Source organism: Rhinolophus ferrumequinum, chromosome 7, assembly GCF_004115265.2.
Source record: "Rhinolophus ferrumequinum isolate MPI-CBG mRhiFer1 chromosome 7, mRhiFer1_v1.p, whole genome shotgun sequence".
In the NCBI taxonomy this organism is placed as follows: domain Eukaryota; kingdom Metazoa; phylum Chordata; class Mammalia; order Chiroptera; family Rhinolophidae; genus Rhinolophus; species Rhinolophus ferrumequinum.
The window spans coordinates 33,137,469-33,158,935 of NC_046290.1; the positions used below are offsets into that span (position 1 = coordinate 33,137,469).

The 21,467-nt window shown below is 35.1% G+C and overlaps 1 protein-coding gene across 1 annotated transcript in view; it reads left to right on the forward strand.

Moving 5' to 3' along the window:
- The window catches only part of NDUFS4 (NADH:ubiquinone oxidoreductase subunit S4), a 91,680-nt gene that overhangs the window by 52,735 nt on the left and 17,478 nt on the right, over positions 1-21,467 (forward strand). The window contains exons 3-4 of the mRNA XM_033111231.1: positions 12,080-12,252; positions 17,591-17,664. Coding sequence (XP_032967122.1) covers positions 12,080-12,252; positions 17,591-17,664 — 247 coding nt within the window. The remainder of the gene's footprint in view (positions 1-12,079; positions 12,253-17,590; positions 17,665-21,467) is intronic.

The window sequence follows — 21,467 nt, forward strand, 5'->3', positions numbered from 1 at the left end:
CTTGGTAGTTTATGGAAGAAACAACACTTGAAATTCTAATCACTGGATCTACACTGAAAGAGAAGGTACTGGCCTTGTCTCTGAAGATTATTAAAAGAATGTACATGTATGCTTTTCTAGTTATAATAAAATGTTGAAAGTGTGGTGTATATGTGTGCACACGGATGCACACTTGCATGTGTGTGTTTCCTTACTTAGTGATCCCATTTTCACTAGTATTTTCAGTTCACTGACCAACATCAGTTCTTAAGTTAGAAAGGAAACCTCTATTGCATAGTTTAACTTTTATTCTTAAATTAACAAGGTATTGACTTATACTTTTTGTGTGCCTCCCTGCAATCCAGTTTGACTTCCACAGCATTGCAACTTGGATACTGCTTTATTAAACCAGAAACATGAGCTTTGGTTACCTTATTTTCTTTTATTTTCAGCTTTCTTTCCAGATTTAATTAATTTCACTTACTGCTTAAGCCATCACTTGATTTTAGGAAGTTCATTTGCCATCTGTTCCTTTGCCCTGATATTTATTCAACAATTATTTCCTATTTATTTCTCTGGCTTTTGTTCTCATAATTCTTAATGTATATGGTGTGTATGTCAGCCTTTTAACTTATTATCAGGGTATAAGGTGGACTTTTTGATTAAGAAATAATAGATTGGATCTTTTCAAAATGTAATATGCTACATACGTTCCAAGTGCTATGTGGCCAAATTTTTTTTTCGTTTTATTTCATCTACTGAAAAAGCTACTATGTGACCTAATATAGATAGCAACATCACTTTAATGATTTAAAAATCCAAAAAATTCTGGAGCATTGGATTAAAAAGCAAAAAAAGTCTTTAGCTATTAAAACGTTGATCGTTATTATGGTACATCTGTCTTCTCGTAAGTTTAAACAAATTATTAGCTTAGTAACTTTCAGAGTGCTTCAGTGAAGCATGCAGGTGTTCATTGAGGCAGTCTTGATCATTTTTAAGCATGATTTTTTTTTTTTTTTTTTAGTAACTTGCAGCTGTTCTAAAGTTAGAAAACAAAGAGTATTTCAAGTATTTCCTTAAAAAGATGAAGGAAGTCTTCCAACAGATTTCCCTGATTTGGGGAAAATAAAGTTTATTTCTGTATCATTATTAAAAATTGTAGCATACTGTTATAAAATAGCTGCTTAATAGACTTGATTTGGCTATGTCATATGTCAAACCGTACTACAAAACATAACTATATGGGCAAGGGGAAATCTTTTGGCTGGCTGAATAATCAAATCAACAGGAGGCAGATTGACAAGAAAAAATCAAATTTAATATTGAGCCATGGGAACCTGACGTTCATGAGAGAGTCAGACACCCTGCATACATGAGCGATTGAGAGATAGAATGGGGGATTGAGGTATGAGTATATAAGACATTCTGACTTAGGGATGAGGTAAGGTGCCTTGGCGGCTTCCAAAGGTCATTGCAGGATAAGATGAGCAGAGTTTTAGTAACTAGAGGTTTGCCCTGCCCTATATATAGATAGGTTAAAAGAAGTTATCTCTGATAATCTCTTATGGGCAAGACCTCTAATTCAAATTCTTCTAGATAGTGTAAGGGGGGGCAGAAGTTTCTCTTGAGCCTGAAGCTAAAATTGCCTTTAGCTCAAAGTAATCTGCATACACTGAGGCACATCTTGAGGTGGTGAGTTCTAGATCCCCACAACTACATCCTGCAAAATCTGAAAATATTTGCTATTCCTACATCATTTACAGAGTTTGTACATCCGTATGATATTCCAGAATTACATTTTGAGCAATTAGATTTTAGGTATTTTTCATTCCTGTGTCTTCTGGTAGCAGCTCTTAACAAAGTAACATTACATCATTTAGGTCAATTTTGAGGAAATCTGTTAATTTTTTTGTATGTTTTTAAAAGTCAAAAATCAAACTCATCCTCCCCTTTTTGGTTTTGTATGGAAGAACACACACTAAATAAATTAAAAACAGTTAGTATATGCCTGCTTCTCTGTGCCTTGAGAGGAGAGGATAAAGGGAAATGGGTTACGTGGTGGGTGGCAGTATAAAATTTTACCACCGATTTGGAAAGCAATTTGATAACGTCTCAGGGACCATGGGAATTCTTCTTATAAGCTTTGACTCAGTTAATTCTATCCTTAATGACTAATCTTAAAAGAATTAGGTTACTGATTTTTATTGCAGTAATCTATACTTAAAAGCATTAATAATAAAACAATTTGATTTTTCAATAAGGAATGGACTAAGAAATTGTGGCACATCAACTTAATTGATTATTAAGAAGGCCATTAAAACAGGAAACATTGGTTAACTACGTGGATTAAAGTTAATGATGTGATACTTGAAAATAATCAGTGCCAAATATATATCTGTATAAAATGGATGTGAATATGGATAATTAATGGTAGATAATATAGATAAGAAAACAGTTGCTAGGGTGTTAAGCATATGGATATATTTTTTAAAATTTCTCTTTAATGTTGTTATAATGTTTTAATAGTTTCTTTTTAAAATAATAAGTATCCTGAAAAAATCATCTCTGTCTTCCTCTTTGGTCAGGTATTTTCTGGTACTTTCTCACCTTTAAAACCAAGTGCCATGACCCCCATGGCATTTATCATATTTCACTTCATATCCTGATTTGATCCTTCCAAACAATGCCATAATATAGGTTTTCTTGTACATTTTTTAAAGGAGGACACTGACGTACAGAGGGTTTAAGCAACTTGTCAATACTGCACAGGTAGCAAATGGTGGAGTTTGGTTCCTCCAGATTTATCTGAATCATAAATTCCTTGTTCTTAGCCAGTACTGTATTTCATATATAATTATTTAGTCACTCCCTGCAGCCCTTGGCGTAGATAACTTGGCATAGTAGCATCTTACAATTTGAATTGGAATGAACAAAGGTAAATTGTACCTTATTCCTTCAATTTCATTAGTGTCATAGGCTTTTCAATATGTGGTTGTATATTTAATAAAACAAATTTAACATATATTGTACTCAGTGTTTTTGACATATATACAAGAAATGGAATATTCAGCTCTTATTTAAAAAGAAAAGCTAGGTTTTTCTCTCCTCCAGACTTGAAACACCTTGTTCTATTTGCAAAATCCTTTGTTGTCGTTTAACTACTAAATCATATTTTTCAAGGAAGATGGGAGGTTTGATGCATCTTGACACCAATATTTCTTTACTTGTTCACTGTCCTTTTTTAAAAAAAAGTTCAAGTGTAATTTTCATGAGAACGGAGATCATATCTATACAGTTGTGGTAGGTGCTGAAAAATGTGTTGAATGAAGGATGCACATTTTTTTATTGCATTAGACAAGCATTATTTAGTCCTTATTATACTGTATTTAATTGATTTTATAGATGATGAATTAGAACGTCTTAATTTGCCCAAAATTGTGAGTTGGGATTCTAACCCAGTTTTGACTCAGCCATTTGCTTTTACCCATTGCTCCACCACATCCTGTGCAGAAGGATCTAGGAGTAATGAAAATAGTTTGAGATTGAGACACGTGTCTGTAATTATTTAGTTTTTTACTCGTTACATAATTAGCAGTATAATTTGTATGCTGTATTTCATCTTAACAACGTTCCATTTAAAATTTAACTATTGGTTCCATGATAGCTTTGCCCAATATGCAAAATATAATGAAAGTTACATTCCAACACTTGTTTCATTACCTGGTTGGACTCCCACATTAGTGTGTTGCTTTAACAAACAAAAATTGGTTCTACTGGCACACCTCTTATTTTCATCGTTTTGAGTGTTTGAATCGCTGTGGACACTAACTTTTTAGAAGTGTTTAAAGTTCTTATGTGGTACGTAATTATAATACATATGGTTATGCTATCTGCCAACTCTTTATATTTTTCAAATTGTAAAATTTATTTTATAAAATGTTCTTCATTATTTATGAGACCATTTAATGGGTTTCTTGTGTTAGGTATCTAGTGTACTTGAAGTTTTTATTACAGATCTAAGATTATTTTCCTTTCTTAACATCTTTCATGATTAATGTAGAATATACATGTAATCATCAAATTTAGATCACTTTAGCTCTTAAAATAAATTTAAACACATAATTGGTAAGCAAGAGCCTCCAATAGAACAAATTTCTATAAGCAATATTTGTACTTAGAGTTTCAGTATGTGCTATTAAAACTTTTCAACATTGATCCATAATAACAAGCAATTTAGTGAACTTATTACCAAAAAAGCCTGGTACAAATTTTGGCTCTTCTGAGTGTACTGAGAGATCTATCAAAAACTTACCTAATGTGGCGAAAACCTTTTTCGTTTATTTCTCTTTATGACAAGTGTAAACTATTAAGGTTAAGTGGGTGGGGCAACCGGAAGTAATTACTAAGGCCAGTGGCATTTTTGTGGTTTAATAAAGGCAGAAGCTAATTATTCAGTTTTTATTTAAGTGAAATGGTGCCAAAAAGGAGGTTCCTGCAGAGCAGCTGCACTCCTTCAGTGTTACCCTAATTTACCAAACACACAACTGTCACAAACAAAACTTTTAAACTTGATATATAGCCACAAAAGTAAGGAGGCTTTTGTCTGGAGTGCATGCAGAAGAACTCCTTTATACAAATCAACCGGCAGATGACGGACAATGATGAAAATTTGATTCTTTGAAGTCATAATAGTCATTGAAATGTGTGAAATTCTGGTATTGAAAAGAGAGCGGCCAGCAAGACTCTAAATCCTGGGTGGTTGCAAGAAGCTTGCTGGGAGGTTTTTCTGCATTTTGACACCAACTTCCCATTACTTGTTCCCTGCTTCCTTTGTTAAAAAAAAAAAAAAAGTTGAATTCACACAAGATAAATAGGGACAGTTGATAACCGAATCATACAGTTTTTATGCAGAAAACTAATATTTTATAATGGAAATTGATATTGGAAAGAATAACGTTCATTTATATATACTGACATAAACTTTCTTAATGATTTTTTGAATTTCTCTCCCATTTATCTACGCTTTCTGCTGAAAGAGTAGAACTTTGGAATTATGATATGCATTTTTTCAGTAGCAAATTTTTGAATGCCATTTAATCTGTGAATCATAATTATTTTTTAAAATGGCATATTGTACATAAGATTGTGTTTCTGAAACTTTAAGATAGTGACATTCTTTAATTATGGGAATATAGGTTTCTTGTTTGACACAACTGCTTAAAAATTAGAAGTTTTAAAATTCAGTAAGTCTGTATATTATCTATAAAGTAACTTGCTTTGTTAAAATTTACAGATAATTATTAACTGGTGAGTCTTTGAGGTTCTTCAGGCTTCTGAAGGCTTCTCATACCTTACCTGATTTAACTTTTTGTAATCATAAAAAATTATGAATGATTATTTATAAGTTATCTATCTTACCAATATAAATGAAAAATCTGTAAAAGGCAGTAATGACATAGTCAAAGCATTTGTGTCTTTTATAAATAGATTTTTAAAAAATGACAGATGATTCCAATAGCAATACAAAAGTAGAAATCTACAGAGAATATCATTAGTTCAATACAGTTTAAGGCATTTGCAGATGTTTTATTTTTGTTTTGCAAAAGTTAAGTCACAGGTAGTTCAGTGAGAACTTTGAGGGAAAGCAAAGCATTAACGACACAAGAGTTCAACATAGTGCCTCATAGTTCTTTTGAAGTATTACATTGTTTTAATGGAATCTTGGAGTGGGAACTTTAGCCCATTGAAATGTCGCTTAAAGGACAGGTTCTTCTGTCACTAGCTGAAGCTGTGTGGATGAAATGATAACAATAGAGTGTCGTAATGCATTTTAAAAGTTTAAAAGTGTGAGAAATCAGTTTGTCTAGACTAAGAGTGTGCCTACAGGGACTAGGAATTTTAGAGCTTCTGTGCCCTTTAGGTGTCAAATACGTGAGAGATGCCAAACCTTTTTATTCCCTGCCTTTGGCAGCAGCTCAGTTCCGCTGCAGTACCTTACATGCAGGGATTCTATGTCAGAACAACGTGGACTTCAAAATTCAGAAACTCATTTGTTTGAATGCAGCTTTAAATTGGGGGAAGATGTCAATAAATAATTGCCATAATTTTTGGAAGCTGGTAGTTAGGAGTTCAGAATATAAAGAGCTTAGCAACATTTTGTAGCTACTTACTTTAAAGAGGTTTTCCATCCTGAAAAATCATTCTATCCCTTCCTACTTTGATAATACAAATCACTATATTTTCCATTTTTAAAGCTTTATTTGTTTTTTAATTACTTTGCCATATATACATCACATTTAATTGAAATTTACAAAGAAAAAGTCTTTTTCCTATGATCTCATCTTCCTGAGGTAACTGGTGTTAAATGTTTCCTTTTCTATAGGTCTTAATTTGAAGAGCAGCCAATTTATATAGTTCTAGATTTTCTGAGCTAAGCTCAGATGGATGGGTTGCTGTGGAATTTAGAAATTATGCCCCCCACCCCCATAATTTTGTAACACACTTACATTGTTTGTCTATTCTCTGCTTGAACTATAGCTGAGGAAATAGTACATATTAACATAAAGATATATAATGTTAAGTAATAAGTTAATATGACAAATTACAAATGCTATAGTGAATTCAAAGGAGGAAATAAGTATTGAGGACTCCCCAGGAGTTAGGTTTTTTTCAAGCTCTTGAGTAGAAGAATATGCTTTAGAAAGTCATTGAATGTAATAATACTGGAAATCACCTTTCTTTGATATTGAACTTAACAATAAAAATGACCAATTAGGGCGGTTGGGTGGCTCAGGTGATTGGAGCACTTGCCCCTAATGCTGAGGTCGCCAGTTGGGTTCCCACATGGGCCAGTGAGCTGCGCCCTCTACAGCTAAGACTGTTAACAACGGCTCGACCTGGAGCTGGGCGCAGTGAGCTGCCTTCTGCGGTGGCGGTGGTGACCGACTGCAGAGCACAAGGCTCATGATACCGTGTTTCCCCCAAAATAAGACCTACCCCGAAAATAAGCCCCAGTTAAGATCGTCAGCCAGACAGACGGATTTAGTACATTATGACGATATTCCAGAAGAAGATGGCTCGACTGTATTTGAATAAATGTAGATTGCTGTACATGAAAAACTAAGACATCCACTGAGAATACACTCTAATGCATCTTTTGGAGCAAAAATTAATATAAGACCCGGTCTTATTTTCAGGGAAACACGGTACCAACATGGGCCAGGGAGCTATGTCCTCCACAACTAGACTGAAAACAGTGGCTTGAATCGGAGTTGGGGGGGTGGGGAATTACCAATTAAAACTTACATTCATATCTTTAAAAGGTACGTACCAAGTGTACTCACTTTTATCCTATATTAAAATAAACTTTTAAAAAATGTAATTACATGCTAGAAGTACGTATTTGTGTAAATATTTATATGGATCATTTTGATAGTTTCTCCAAACAGACAAGTTTTGACAAAGTAAACACATCTAATTATTGGTATAGATGGAAAGGTATTGGGTTAAGCAGAGGATTGGTTGCCAACTAAAATAACTTTAAAAACTATGCTTTTAATCAGTGCGTAGAAAGACTAGTGGAGTCAGAAATACACTTACAGTTTTCCCAGTACGTACTACAGCGCTGACTAATTCGTTGGTCCACAACATGGATTAGAATGGAACTATAAATAAAGATTAGCCTTTAGAATTAGGGGATATGTTACAACGAAATTAAAACACAAAATGGATTAAATTTTCTGGTTTTTACAAGTTTGGTATAATCATTTTCATATTAACTTTGTTCTTTCTAACCATTCATTCATTCATCCATCATTCATTCATTTATGTTGTTACTGTTGTTCAGCATCTTAATTGTTTTAAAACGCCATGAGTTAGACATTATTTTAATAATTTTATAAGGCAACATTTGTTGATCTATGTGTTTACCAATTTCTTTATCTTTTTAAAATAATTTTTTAATTTTTTAAATTACAGCTGACATATATTAGTTTCAGGTAGGGTTTCCAGGCAGGAATTCCCGCCCGTTCTCAGGAAATTTTTTCGTTTTTCCGTTCCCAAATCACGAGAAAAGTTGGTCAGGAAATTGTGAAAATCTGTTCCTTGAACCCAGGTGGTTTTGGTAGTGTTGGCTATCACTTTGTGGAAACGATTCATCGTGGAGAACAGAAAACAGTTTATATCTCGGGATTCGGGAACAGGAAAGCGAAAAAAATTCCTGAGAACAGGCAGGAATTCCTGCCTGGAAACCCTAGTTTCATGTATACAATATAGCGATTAGACATTTACATATCTTACGAAGTCATCACCCCACTACGTCTAGTAACCATCTGACACTATACACAGTTATTAAAGTATTGTTGACCATATTCCTTATGCTCTACTTTATATCCTTGTGACTAACTTTATAACTACCAATTTGTACTTCTTAATTACGTCACCATTTTCTCCTGTACCCCCAATCTCCCACCTGTCAACCATCAATTTATTCTATTAATGAGTTTGTTTGTATTTTGTTTGTTCATTTAGTTTGTAATTTAGATTCCACATATAAGTGAAATCATATTGCATTTGTCTTTCTCTGACCTGTTGTCCATCTGTATGTCCTCTTTGGAGAAATGTCCGTTCAGGTCGTCTGCCCATTTTAAAAATCTGTTTGTTTTTGGTATTAAGTTGTACGAGTTCCTTATATAGTTTGGATATTAACCCCCTGTAGGTTGTATCATTGGTGAATATCTTCTCCCATTCAGTAGGTTGTCTTTTCATTTTGTTGATGGTTTCCTTCACTGTGCAAAACCTTTTTAATTTGAAGTAATCCTACTTCTTTATTTTTTTGTTTCCTTTGCCTGAGGAGACACACAAAAAAACTATATTACTAAGATTGATGTCAGTTTGTTGTGACTGCTTGCTTGCAGGTTGTGAAAGAATTCATGAGGCAGGTAGAAATACAGAAGGAAGATTTATTAAAGTAAGAGGTGGGTAGGCTGGGCAGAGTGCTGGAAACTACTGCCTTGAGTCTTTGTTTTGTCTGAAGTTTTACATTTTCTAACCAGGATGTAAATTGCTTCTGCCTGTAGTGGAATTTTCTGTTGAGTTTGGCTTTGCCCCTTGGGGTGGGAGAAGGTGTGCTTAAACTGCTAATCTCAACCTTTGCATATGTTATGTGGATTTATGTTGGAGCCAGGAATGGATCCCATACAGATGCATAACCTCTCCTAAGCCATAGGGCCATCACTGGCCGAAATAAACAGAAACATTGAAACTGGTATGCATAGTACATGTATAGTAAACAGAGTCATTAAGGTTTGGCAGGGGAGGAAGGCAAAGAAAAGAAAGAAAACTTTCAAAAAGTCCCAAGCTAAATTACACTTGTTAAATTGAATTATACCAGATGTCCAATCTCAAAATAGAAGATTTAGTGCCACCATTACAATCCCCCTTGTCTTATCAGCTTTTACTGCCTATGTTTTCTTCTAGGAGTCTTGTGGTTTCAGTTCTTACGTTGAAATCTTTAATCCATTTTGAGTTTATTTATTTTTTTAATAAATTTTATTGGGGAATATTGGAGGACAGTGTGTTTCTCCAGGGCCCATCAGTTCCAAGTTGTTCTTCAATCTAGTTGTGGAGGGTGCAGCTCAGCTCCCAAGTCCAGTCACCATTTTCAATCTTTAGTTATAGGGGGTGCAGCCCACCATCCTTTGCGGGGATTGAATCAGCACCCTTGTTGTTGAGAGCTCGTGCTCTAACCAGCTGAGCCATCTGGATGCCCCTTCGGAAGCTCAATGGCAGCTCGTTTTCAGTCTAGTTGTGGAGGGCGCAGCTCACTGGCCCATGTGGGAATTGAACTGGAAACCTTGTTGTTCAGAGCCTGCACTCTAACCAACTGAGCCATACAGCTGCCCGAGTTTATTTTCATATATAGTGTAAGAAAGTACCCAGTTTCATTTCTTTGCATGTATCTGTCCAATTTTCCCAACATCGTTTATTGAAAAGACTGCCTTTACCCGACTGTACATTCTTGCTTCCTTTGTCATAGACTAATTGATCATATAGGCCATATGGGTTTATTGCTGGCCTCTCTATTCTGTTCCTTTGGTCCAGTGTCTGTTTTTATGCTAGCACCATGCCACTTTGATTATTATAGCCTCGTGTGTTGGTGGACACCACAATATGAGCTCAGGCCAGCCACCTGTTGTGCCATTTTTTGGGCTGCTTAGTTGAATCTGTGTTCCAGGACACCACTGGCCGCAGCTTATGCCAGTTTGGGGGCCTCCTTATGGGTGTTACAATGCAAGTTGAGACTGGTTGCCACTTGTGCTGGGTTTATGGTAGCTTAGCAAGAGAGGTACAGGGTATTCTGAGGCCACCTTCTGCTTGTTTGGGGTTTGTGGACACTGGAGAGATTTTAGGAAATTCAGCAGCATGATCCAAGGGAGGCTGCTCGTATGGAGGAGCCACTGGAAGGGGTTAGGCTGGGCCCTTGAGTTGGGTGTGCTGGGGTCTCAGGTAATCAGAGCTGGGCAGACGGTGTGAGCCATGTTAACGGAGAGCTCAAATTTGGCAACACCTGCGCTGTGCCAGCTGGGTTGGGGAAAGGCTAAAGAAAGGAACAATTACACCTGCCAGCACTTCAGTCCTGGAAGAGCTGTCCCCATCTTTGCTCCTCCTGCCATCATACTGAAGCTAGTAAGTCCCTTCCTCTCTGTATGTCCCTGGTGTGTTTTGATCTGCTGCCTTCGTGCTGGAGCCCAAATCGAGTAAGTTTATGAGAAGTGAGTCTGTGCTTGGGATCTTTAAGACCTGTAGCGCCTAGGTCTCCAGCAGCCCTCCATCTCACTAGTATGCAATCCCCTCTTGTTTTCACAGCCAGATGTTACGGGGATTCCTCTTCCCGGCCCTGGAGCCATGGACTAGGGAGCCTGCTGAGGGGCTGGGACCCCTTGTTCCTGGGAGGTGGGGGGCAGGAATGACTACACAGCCAAGATATCCTTCCACACCCCTCCTACCAGTCTGACGTGGCTTCGTCTCTCTCTCCTTAGTTATAGGACTTCTGTTCAGCCTGTCCTCAGGTGGTGCTCAGTGATGGTGGTTCTATAATTTAGTTGTAATTTTGATGTGGTTGTGAGAGGAAATGAGCACAGTGTTTACATACTGTGCCATATTGACTGGAAGTCTTAACCAATTATTTAAAATTTACTTCAGTAAGCAAACCACGATTTTAAAATGCTTCATTTATAAGTATGATATGGTTGTGATCTTACTTTGATAGAATAAAATATTTTCTATTACTAAACGGGGGCTTAAATTCCAAATTATTATTTTGTGTTCTGACTGGTACTATAATTTTATAAATATATCTAATCAGTGGCATAAAAATTGTATGCATTAATCAGTTGAGCATTTGTAACTGGATAGAATTATTGAGTGAGTCAAGAAAGTTACCTTTGTTTTTATCTCACATTTCTGCAAAAATGGTACAACTTTTTCAGCTTAACCTTTGTGAATAGATTTGATGTATCATTTTCTTTTTAGTAGGTTTCACCAAAGGGAGATAAATAAAAATGCTAATTAAAGTTGTTAATTGATTTTAATTTTTTACAAAAGGTTTAATTGTTTACAAAAAGGTTTAGGCCTTCTTCCAAAAGGAATGCTTTTTTGTAATCTGTTTGACACAGAAACCACTGGTAATAGATTTTTGCTAAATTTGAAATTTAGTGACATTTTATTTTCCCTTACTTTTACATTCTTTCTGTGCTTACCGGTTAACACCTGCTTATGAAGTAAGAGTCTGTTGACTACAGGCTCTTCTACCAGCAAACTTTTTAGAAATTACCAATACTTTGTTGGACAAAAGGGTCCTAAATTTTTTTTTTTATGAACCCTTTCCACTGCACCCTAACACTCTTCCAATAGAACTTTCCCAAATATCAAAATAGAAATTTATGTGATAAAATAGCAGCATAGTGAAATAAGCCAGAAAACTTTTAACAAAACCCAATTTACAAATAAATCTGAATAAAGTTGCATGAATATAGAAAGCATCAAAGTACAGTATAGTGTATATGGACTGTTAGAAATTTGTTTGCTTGTTTTTCTATAGGATATCACTACTTTAACTGGCGTTCCAGAAGAGCATATCAAAACTAGAAAAGTCAGGATCTTTGTTCCTGCTCGCAATAATATGCAGTCTGGAGTAAACAACACGAAGAAATGGAAGATGGAGTTTGATACCAGGGAGCGATGGGAAAATCCTTTGATGGGTTGGGCATCAACGTGAGTACTTCAGTTTCATTTGAATATTGTTTTCAGCTGTCTTTTTCTATGTTGATTTTCCTTTTAAATATACTGATTTTCAAACTTTCATGTACAGTATGCTTTATGACAGTACTTTTTGAGATCATTTGTGTAAGTATCACCATGTTCTATGACACAGACATATTACATTTATTTACATATATATTTAATATTCACATCAGTCTGGCTCAGCACAGTAAACCCTAGAAACAGTCATTTTCAGCGTACTGTTTATTGGATAAAAATGGCTCATGCTGTGAGCACTGTTAGCATGTTCCCCAAGCTATGTACGTTAATTTAAGATCTACTATGTAAGTAGTGATCATAATCAGTAATACTTTTACTTATTTTAAAATTAAAACTTCTTTATAAAGTATTTTTTGTTTGTAAGGGGAGGAGACTAGTTGAGTTTAGATATGAGCTATTTTGACGGAAACTTGTAACTTGCTGAGATTTGTGATTAATAAATGTACAGTGCAGTGGAATAAAATGCTCAGGAATTCTGTGGCACCAGTAAAACAGTGACATAAATCTCTGGTGGAATATGGCCCACGACTGCCTCTAGTTGAATAGAAGAAGCTGCTACTAGAGAAAACAGCCAGATTAGCTAGAAAATTTTCATTCTTATTGAGGTTTCTAGAAAATTATGTGTGTGCAGTCGCCAGTTGAAGATAGTTATCAGTTTAAATTGTCTCACTTTAGAAAAGTGTGATATTTAACATTTTCCCCTGTCTATATACCTGGGAGAAGTTTTGTTAAAGATATCTGCCATGTTGCAATTTAAATAGAATGATAATTTATTTGGCAAAATGATACATAGGCACAATTTTTTAGTGTTTTGTATCTTTAGATTTTATATTTCATGTAAAATATAGTGTTGTAAATCATGTTTGTAGAGACTAAAGAAATTTATAAGAAACAATTTTTCATACCCAATGGTTGAAATGTTATGATTACTCTTTTTTAAGTTGCCTGAGATTTTAATGTGTTCATCTCTTCGCAAGATTCATCCATTGCACTATTTATTGATGGCATTTGGTTCGTTTTCAGTTGGAGTTATTATGCATAATACTAAAAGGAAGATTCTTGTACATACCGTGTTTCCCCAAAAATAAGACTTAGGCGGACAACCAACTCTAATGTGTCTTTTGGAGCAAAAATTAATATAATACCCGGTCTTATTTTACTATAATATAAAAAGACTGTGTCTTTAATGTAATGTAATATAACGTAATATAAATATAATATAAACCGGGTATGATATGATATGATATAATGCAATAGAATATAATACCGGGTCTTATATTAATTTTTGCTCCAAAAGACGCAGTAGAGCTGATGATCCGACTAGGACTTATTTTCGGGGAAACAGGGTATGTTTTGGTGAATGTCTGACTTCTTGTTAATATGCCAGTAAACCCCTGAAACATTAGTTATCAGTTAATTGTCAAACCTACGTATATTAAGAGGTATCAACACCCTATCAGTTCTTTACCCCTTATGCTTATCTAGTTAATAGCTGTGGCAATGTGATGAGTTTTGTTCCAGCAGACAGTTAAATTACCGGTAGATCACCTTGAACTTGTGGAGTATATATTTATGCTTTGTTAGGGTAGGTCTGTTTCAGTTTTACCTCTGGTGTTAGTTCTGGAACATAGAGTTAAAAAATAAAAAGGCGTGGCCTTTCTGAGGTTTTGATAGAAAGCTCAAGGTGTTTACCAAGTCCTCCTAACTCTGTGGGACTCCAAACTCAGCCTCCCCTGTAGCAGGTAGAAAGCTGCTGAAATCTCGGCTCAGTTCTTTCAGCCTTCTCAGCTATTGTTTTAGAACCTTGCCTATTCATGTGCAATTTGAAAGTTCCCAGTTCTGCAGATTCCTCCTTTTCTCTGTTTTCACCCCTAAATTTCCAGCTGCTCTGGTGATCCTAGACTCCAATTCCAGAGTCCTGGTGCTGATAAGACGAGGGCTTTCTCTTGAGTTCTTGGTGCTCCCAGCCTTCTGGACTAGAGGGTACCTTTAAAGGAAAAACTGTACAAAACTTGATCTACTCCAGTGTAGTTCCTTTCTTTCAAAGGTTGAATCCTTTCATTTCTTTCCTGCTTTTTGGTCACTCTCTGGTCCCTTCAAACAGCTATTTTTTTCTATTTTGTCCAGAGTTTATAATTATTATATAATTGTTAGGCAGGCAAATCTGATTTTAATGGCAGGCAAATCTGCCATTACCCAAATTAGAGCCTCAGTAATTGAGAATTTAGCAAATAAAGTCTAAAAATATAGGCACAAATTGTATTTAGTAAAAGGAGATTATGTACAGTCGGAGAGGGGTAGGGTACGAAAGACTTCTGGGAAAAGATTGGTACCCTTTGAACCATGAGAAATGGTTGGGATGGACTTCTGTACACTGAGGTAGTGGTCTCCCAGTATATTCCAAGCGGAAGGAACAGATTGAGCTGGTGGGAACTGTAGGGGTTAAAAAACTAAAACAACTTTTCTTCCCACCTTCTAAGTTGTTCTAGCTAGGCTAATAAGTTAACAGAGACAGGTTAAGAAGAGAAAATCAAATTTTAATATGTGCACAAGGCGAATTCACATAGCATGAAAATTCCAAAGACAGTGAGGCAAAAGTGTGTGTGTGTGTGTGTGTCTCATTTTGGACAAAGGAGAAAAGATTACAAAAATGAAAATGGGTGCTTTACAAGTAATTGAGGAAGAACAGAACAAACATGGCAGGCAAATTCTTGCCAGGTTAGCCAGAAGCAGTGGGACACAGGAGGTGTGGTTGATTTAGCTACCAGGTCCCTGCCCCTATTCCTCCCATCCACCATACTCAGTTGAAATTAGGCTGAGGCAAACATCCTAAGATTTTCTCCCTGGAACAGGCCATTCTGTCTGAATCTCTTAGGAAGGAATGGGGGAGGGTCAGAGATTCTTTCTGAGTATTTTGTTCCTTAGTAACCTGCTTAAAATCAATATCCCAAAAGGCATGGTTTTGGGGATGGCGAAACTTTTTGGTCCCGGTCAGAACATACAGGCTACATGTAGAGGAACAGTTAGCAATCTACTCTGAGTAATTGGTTACTTTCAAGGGGAGTAATTAAAGAAAAGACTGGAAAGTGGGTTCTGATCATATCATAGAAGTGCTAAAATGCTGGGGTAGGAGATGGAAATTAATTTGGTAAACCGTGGAAACTATTTCAAGTTTTTGAGTTGGACAGTGAGTTTGGGAGTTGAACTTTAAGAAGGTTAACCTGGCAACTTGGTGAGGGGTGGATTGGAGTCAAGAAAGGAGGCAGAAAGATTAGTTAGGAAAGTATCATAGTAATTTGGGGAAGAATAGAAAGGGGTGTAAACTGGTGGTGGCAACATACCTAGAAAAAGAACTGCAAAATAATAGGAGATGAAGGAGAATAAGAAGGGTAGAAACTGAATGGCTAGAAGAATGGTGGCCTTAGTTTATTTATTTATTTATTTATTTATTTATTTATTTATTTATTTAAACCATTCTGCAGCTTCATTTTATTAAATTAATTGGGGTTTACGTTGGTTAGCAAAATTATATAGATTTCAAGTGTACAATTCTATATCATCTGTATATTGCATTATGTGTTCACCACCCAAAGTCAGATACGCTTGCATCACCATATATATGACCCCCTTTACTTTTTTCTATCTCCCTCCCCCCGTTTCCATCTGGTAATCACTGAACTGTTGTTTGTTTCTGTGAGTTTTTGTTTGTCGTCTTCATCTGTTGCTTTCAGTTTTATATCCCATACATAAGTGAAATCATAAGGTTCTCAACTTTTTTCCATCTGACTTATTTTGCTTAGCATGATATTCTTAAAATCTATCCATGTTGTCGCAAATGGCAGTATTTCATCTTATGGCAGAGTTATATTCCATTGTCTTTATCCAGTCATCTATTGAAGGACATTTTGGTTGTTTTCATGTCTTGGCCACCATGAATAATGTTGCAGTGAATATAGGGATACGTATATCTTTACGGATAAATGTTTTCAAATATTTTAGTTAGATAGAATAGTGGCTTTATTGATGCAACCTATTTAACCTATAGATGTATCTTCTTCATAAATAAAGTACGGATAATGGTGAAGGCTGTACAATTCTTTGCAGGCAGTAGAGCTCCTGGCTCCTGAATTTTTCCTTCAGTTTTTTCTGTATTTTTTCTTATTCTCACCTAAGCTAATGTTTATATCAATACTCAAAAAATTACTGGATCATATTTATGTTGACACTTATGTTCTCAGTGTAGTTTTATTTAACTGTCAACTGAGAAATCGTATATCCTTTGCAAAGGAGGAACTAATATAAAAATTATCATTTGTTGTTTATACTAATATAGCCAGCTAATGTGAAGCTCTTGCTTCAAGGGTGGGTGCAGGAGGGTGTACTGCTAAGAAGACATATCATTATAGGGATCTCAGAGTCCCTGAATAGTAACCACAGTGTATGACCAGAACTTCAGTAGCAATAGTTTATAGATCATCACTACAATGTAAGTTACTTCCCATGTATTCTCTCCTGTGTATATCTCATATCTTTCCAGTATCCGAATTACTTCCAGAACCCTCTTTTCTATATTTTCTATTTCTACATTTCTAAATGATGTTTCATAGAATGCTATATTCACCTTTTGGAGATTCGTAATAAACATTTGTAGCAAACAATGCTCTAGCTTTTTCTAAAAGTGACATTTCTGAAGTTTATGGTATTTTGTAAAGAGTCTGTGTAGTTCAATAAACATCACCACTATTGTAAATTGAAGAACTTAGATATCAGATCTTGGAGCTTTATTTTAAGTGGTTATATGCTTAAAAGACTATTGTCATAATGATGTAAAAAGTATTGTCCACAATGTTGGAAAGGTTATTAAGAAAAGTGGGTGTTATTGTCACCTATTTTTCTGGAAGGATACTGACACTTGCACTCAGTATTTTTCTTGATATTGAATTTATAAAGGTGAGTTTGAGATCGGGGTTTTTTAATTCAACTCTAATTTTTCTTTTTAAGAGTTGAATAAATGTTTTTATTAAAGACTGAAAGTTGCTGGATGTCTTTGTAATTATAAATTTTTATATTTGACAATACATGTCAGAAAATATCCCCAATTTAACACAGAAAAAGATATTCAAACAGTTAACAATTTTAAAGAGTTTATTCGAAATAAAGTATTTCATAAGTGACATACTTATTTGATATTATAGCAGCTGTTTATTTTCTAAACATTTTACTTTATTTTAAATATTGTGTTTTTCCAGCCAAAACTATTAAATTCTGGAAAAAAAATTGTTTCTTACAGGGCTGATCCCTTGTCCAACATGGTTCTCACCTTCAGTACTAAGGAAGATGCAGTTGCCTTTGCAGAAAAAAATGGTATGTTTGGTCTGTTTTTGTTTTGCTTTAACAGATAAAATCAAGATATGATTGTGTGTTCTTAATGTTAATCAAAATAAGTCAAGGATATAAAATTTGAATTTGAAGAAATTTTTCAGTGTATCTAACCCAGTGGTTTTTTGAGTTTTTACAGCATTAGAAAACTCCCTTCTCCCAAAAAAACATCTAAAATGGAATGCCTATATAACATGTAAAAGCCAAACTGCTTTAATTTGAAGTAGAGGCAGGAATAAAACTACTTGTCTGACTCCTGCCTTATTTATGAATCCCTCTACAAAATCACTAACATTTGGTTTTTAAACTCTAATTGAACCTTTCAGTTTTGATACCTCACTTTATTATTTTCTTACTTTGAGCCAAAATCCCATGTTTGTTATTCCACCTAATAGCTCTTCAGTTATTTGAAAATAGTTATCATTATCATACGTGTAATTCCCTTTCAATTGCATCATTTTATCATGTGCTTGATTTAACCTCATGTTGTTTTATAAATTTAGTGTAGCTTAAGTGTAGTACATTTATGAAGTCTACAGTAGTGTACAGGAATGTCCCAGGCTTTCTCAGTCACTTACTGACTCACCCAGAATAACTTCCAGTCCTGCAAGCTCCATTCATGGTAAGTAAGTGCCCTATACAGGCGTACCACTTTTTATCTTTTATAGTGTATTTATATTGTATCTTTCTATGTTTAGGTATGTTTAGATACACAAATATCATTGTGTTATAATTGTCAACAATATTCAGTACCATGCTGTACAGGCTGTAGCTTAGGAGCAATTGGCTGTACTGTATAACCTGGCTGTGTAGTAGGCTGCTCACACGAGGAAATCAGTTAATGACAAATTCCTCGGAAAGTACCCTCATGGTTAAGCAGCGCATAACTGTATTAGTTTATGTTGATCTTGCTGTCAACAAAAATGCAAAATGTCTTTTTTTTCTCATTTTCTGCTGTTAAGCTATGCAACACAGTAGTGAAAAGAAGCTTTGGAGTTAGACCAGTCTGAGTTCTAATCCTAATTTTGCTACTTTGAAGCTACATGATTATGGAGTCCTTTCATAATGAACTTAATGTTTTTTGATTGTTGACATAATGACACTTATTGCATGGTGTACCTAGTCCAGTACCTAATACATAACAGTCACTTGGTAGCTCTTAGTTCTGACCCTTTCTTCCCTCTATTTGACCTAATGCATTCTGTTGTTCTAGTTGGTCAAATTGAATTTGAATCTAGTTTAGTTATCTTTGAATAAGATGTTTATTTAATCTAGTTTAGTTATCTACATGAATGAAATCTCTAAGTGCTGTATTACTATAAGACAATACATAAATGTAAAACATTATTAATGTTATGTAACATATTTGACATATAAAGGTGAAAGTACTATCAAGATTATTATTACTAATATCTAAATATTTGCTTTTCACCCCAAGTTAGTGTTGTATAGCTTATGATCAAGAGTCTGAAAGCAAACTACCTGGGTTTGAATCCATGATTGGGTCTCTTATTATTTGTATGACAGTGTACTTCTGTTTTCTTCTATATACAATGGGAATTGCTGTCGGGATTGAATGAGTTAATAAAGCACTTAGAACAAAGCACTTAGAAGATAGTTAAGTACCTATAGAATAGTCCATAAATCCTGTTAGTAATAGACTTTTAAAAACTTTAAAAAATTTTCATAAGTATAATTCCTTATTAATACTTTCTTGGCAGTTTTCAAATTTCTTAATTGCATAATTGTTCTCGAAGTGGTCATAGTCTTTAAAATATTTTTAAATTTAAAATTAACATTGCTCTCTTTTTAATGAAGTTTGTTGGGGAGGAAAATTTTTTTGTCTATTCTTATAGGTTCTAATAATCAAATTAACATAAGACAGATTAACAGGAGAAAAGCAAAAAGTAAACATTGTACAGGGGCCCCATAAGAATATGAGACCCAAGGACAAATTGTGCAGTTGAGGTTTATACGCCATCCTGAGCTAAGGAAGGAGATAGGACCTGGGGCTTTAAAGGGGAGGAGGGTAATTCACAGGACTGTAAGAGCAGGTGTTTGTCTTGCCATACAGGTAGGTCATTCAAATAATAGTAATTTCTGGTAATAGCTCTATTTCTGGGACAGGCCCCTGTCTAAATTCTTTGAGGTAGTTAGGGGGAAGTAAAAGGTTTTCTGTATCTGCTGGGAATTGATTGCCTTCAGCTCAAAATGATCCACATAACAAACGGGCATTTTTTGGGGTCATCTATTTTACTTCCCTTCATTAATATGTTCCATATTTGTAGCGTATCATATTTTATGTCTTGACACCTTGAAAATTATTCATTTGAGGTCTGTAATGTGAGTTTGATAACAGGAAATCTAATTAAACTGTTAAATCTCTGGTTAATTAGTGTCTAAGTGGTCATAAGGACACATGACTGCTATTGCTGTGTGAATTGCAGGTGTTGAAATTGGGTGCTTTTCCAATCTGATTTCTATCTCTCTAGGAAAAATTGAGGAACATTATCAAATTCAATAGACAGTATAACATGAAAAAGCTTAGTGGATAGTATAATACCTTATAAAACTGTAGGCTAAAAGTGGATCGGGAATTTTAACATACAAGGTAGCAGGAATTGTAGCTATCTTAGTCACTGCTTTGCTCCCGGTACTTAGCACAAAACCTACATAGTAGACACTCGCTATCTGGTGAAATTACTGACTTTCTAAAATGTATTTCTCTATCAAGAATTTGAAGCCACTCTTATTTCTTGGGACAGTCTTCAATTAGTTCACCCTTGAATTCACTATAGTACTTGTGATCCGCCACATTTATTTAACATTTAGCATTATATATTTTTAAATAGATAAGTTCTCTTTCTCTAGCTATTGTGGTAGTAAGTCTAAACAAACACCATTGAATGGTACAGAATCATGGGGTGGAGGATCTTTTCCAAGTTGCCTAGCATCCTGTCCAGTCTGATTGGCCTCTCTTGGATAGGTGGGTAATTGTGGGGGACATACAAATGGATCTCTCTTCCCTCCACACTTAACATCATTTTGTTGTGAGCTAGTACTGGTGAAGGTTGGTGAACCAATGTTCTGGTAAGTTTAGGCATTAAGAAGAAACGGCTTAGAAGCACTAATAACCTCTACACGAAGACTGTTGGATTACAAGGCTACAAATTAATATGATTCTCATTGCATAATTGTCTACCTCACAGGGGAGTCTAAGCAAGTTGTGTTTCACTAAGCCTTCGATAAACATGTTGCTCACTTTGAAATGAGAAGTTGAATTAGGTAATGCTCGAAAACTATAGATTTTATGTTAAGCCCAAGGACCAGCTCAGATATATCTTTATTTCTTTACTGTCTAACCCAGTGTCTTACTCATTATAGATGATTCTGTGTTGATAGTAAAACTTGGCAAAGTTTATCCATTTATGAGCATTAAGTGTTTGCCTTTCAAGAGTGTCTAGAAATAGGAGGTTAGGGTAAAACTTCCATATACAAAAAAGATAATTTGTATACTCAAAAACAACATGTCTGAAAATAAGCAACCTACCTTTCATTGCCTTCTTAGTTTCCTTGTTTCCCTTACCTTCATATGCTTAAAAAAAAGTCATGACCATCCTTTCCCTTGACATGAAAGATTATACTGTAAAAATCCGTATCATGAGGAACAAGATTTTCAGATTCAGTTGGTCTGTAGAAAACATTTTTCATGTGTTCTTATTATATGTCAGACTCAGATAATGAGAATCATCACAAAGCTAACATTCATAAACACTAAGTTGAGCTAG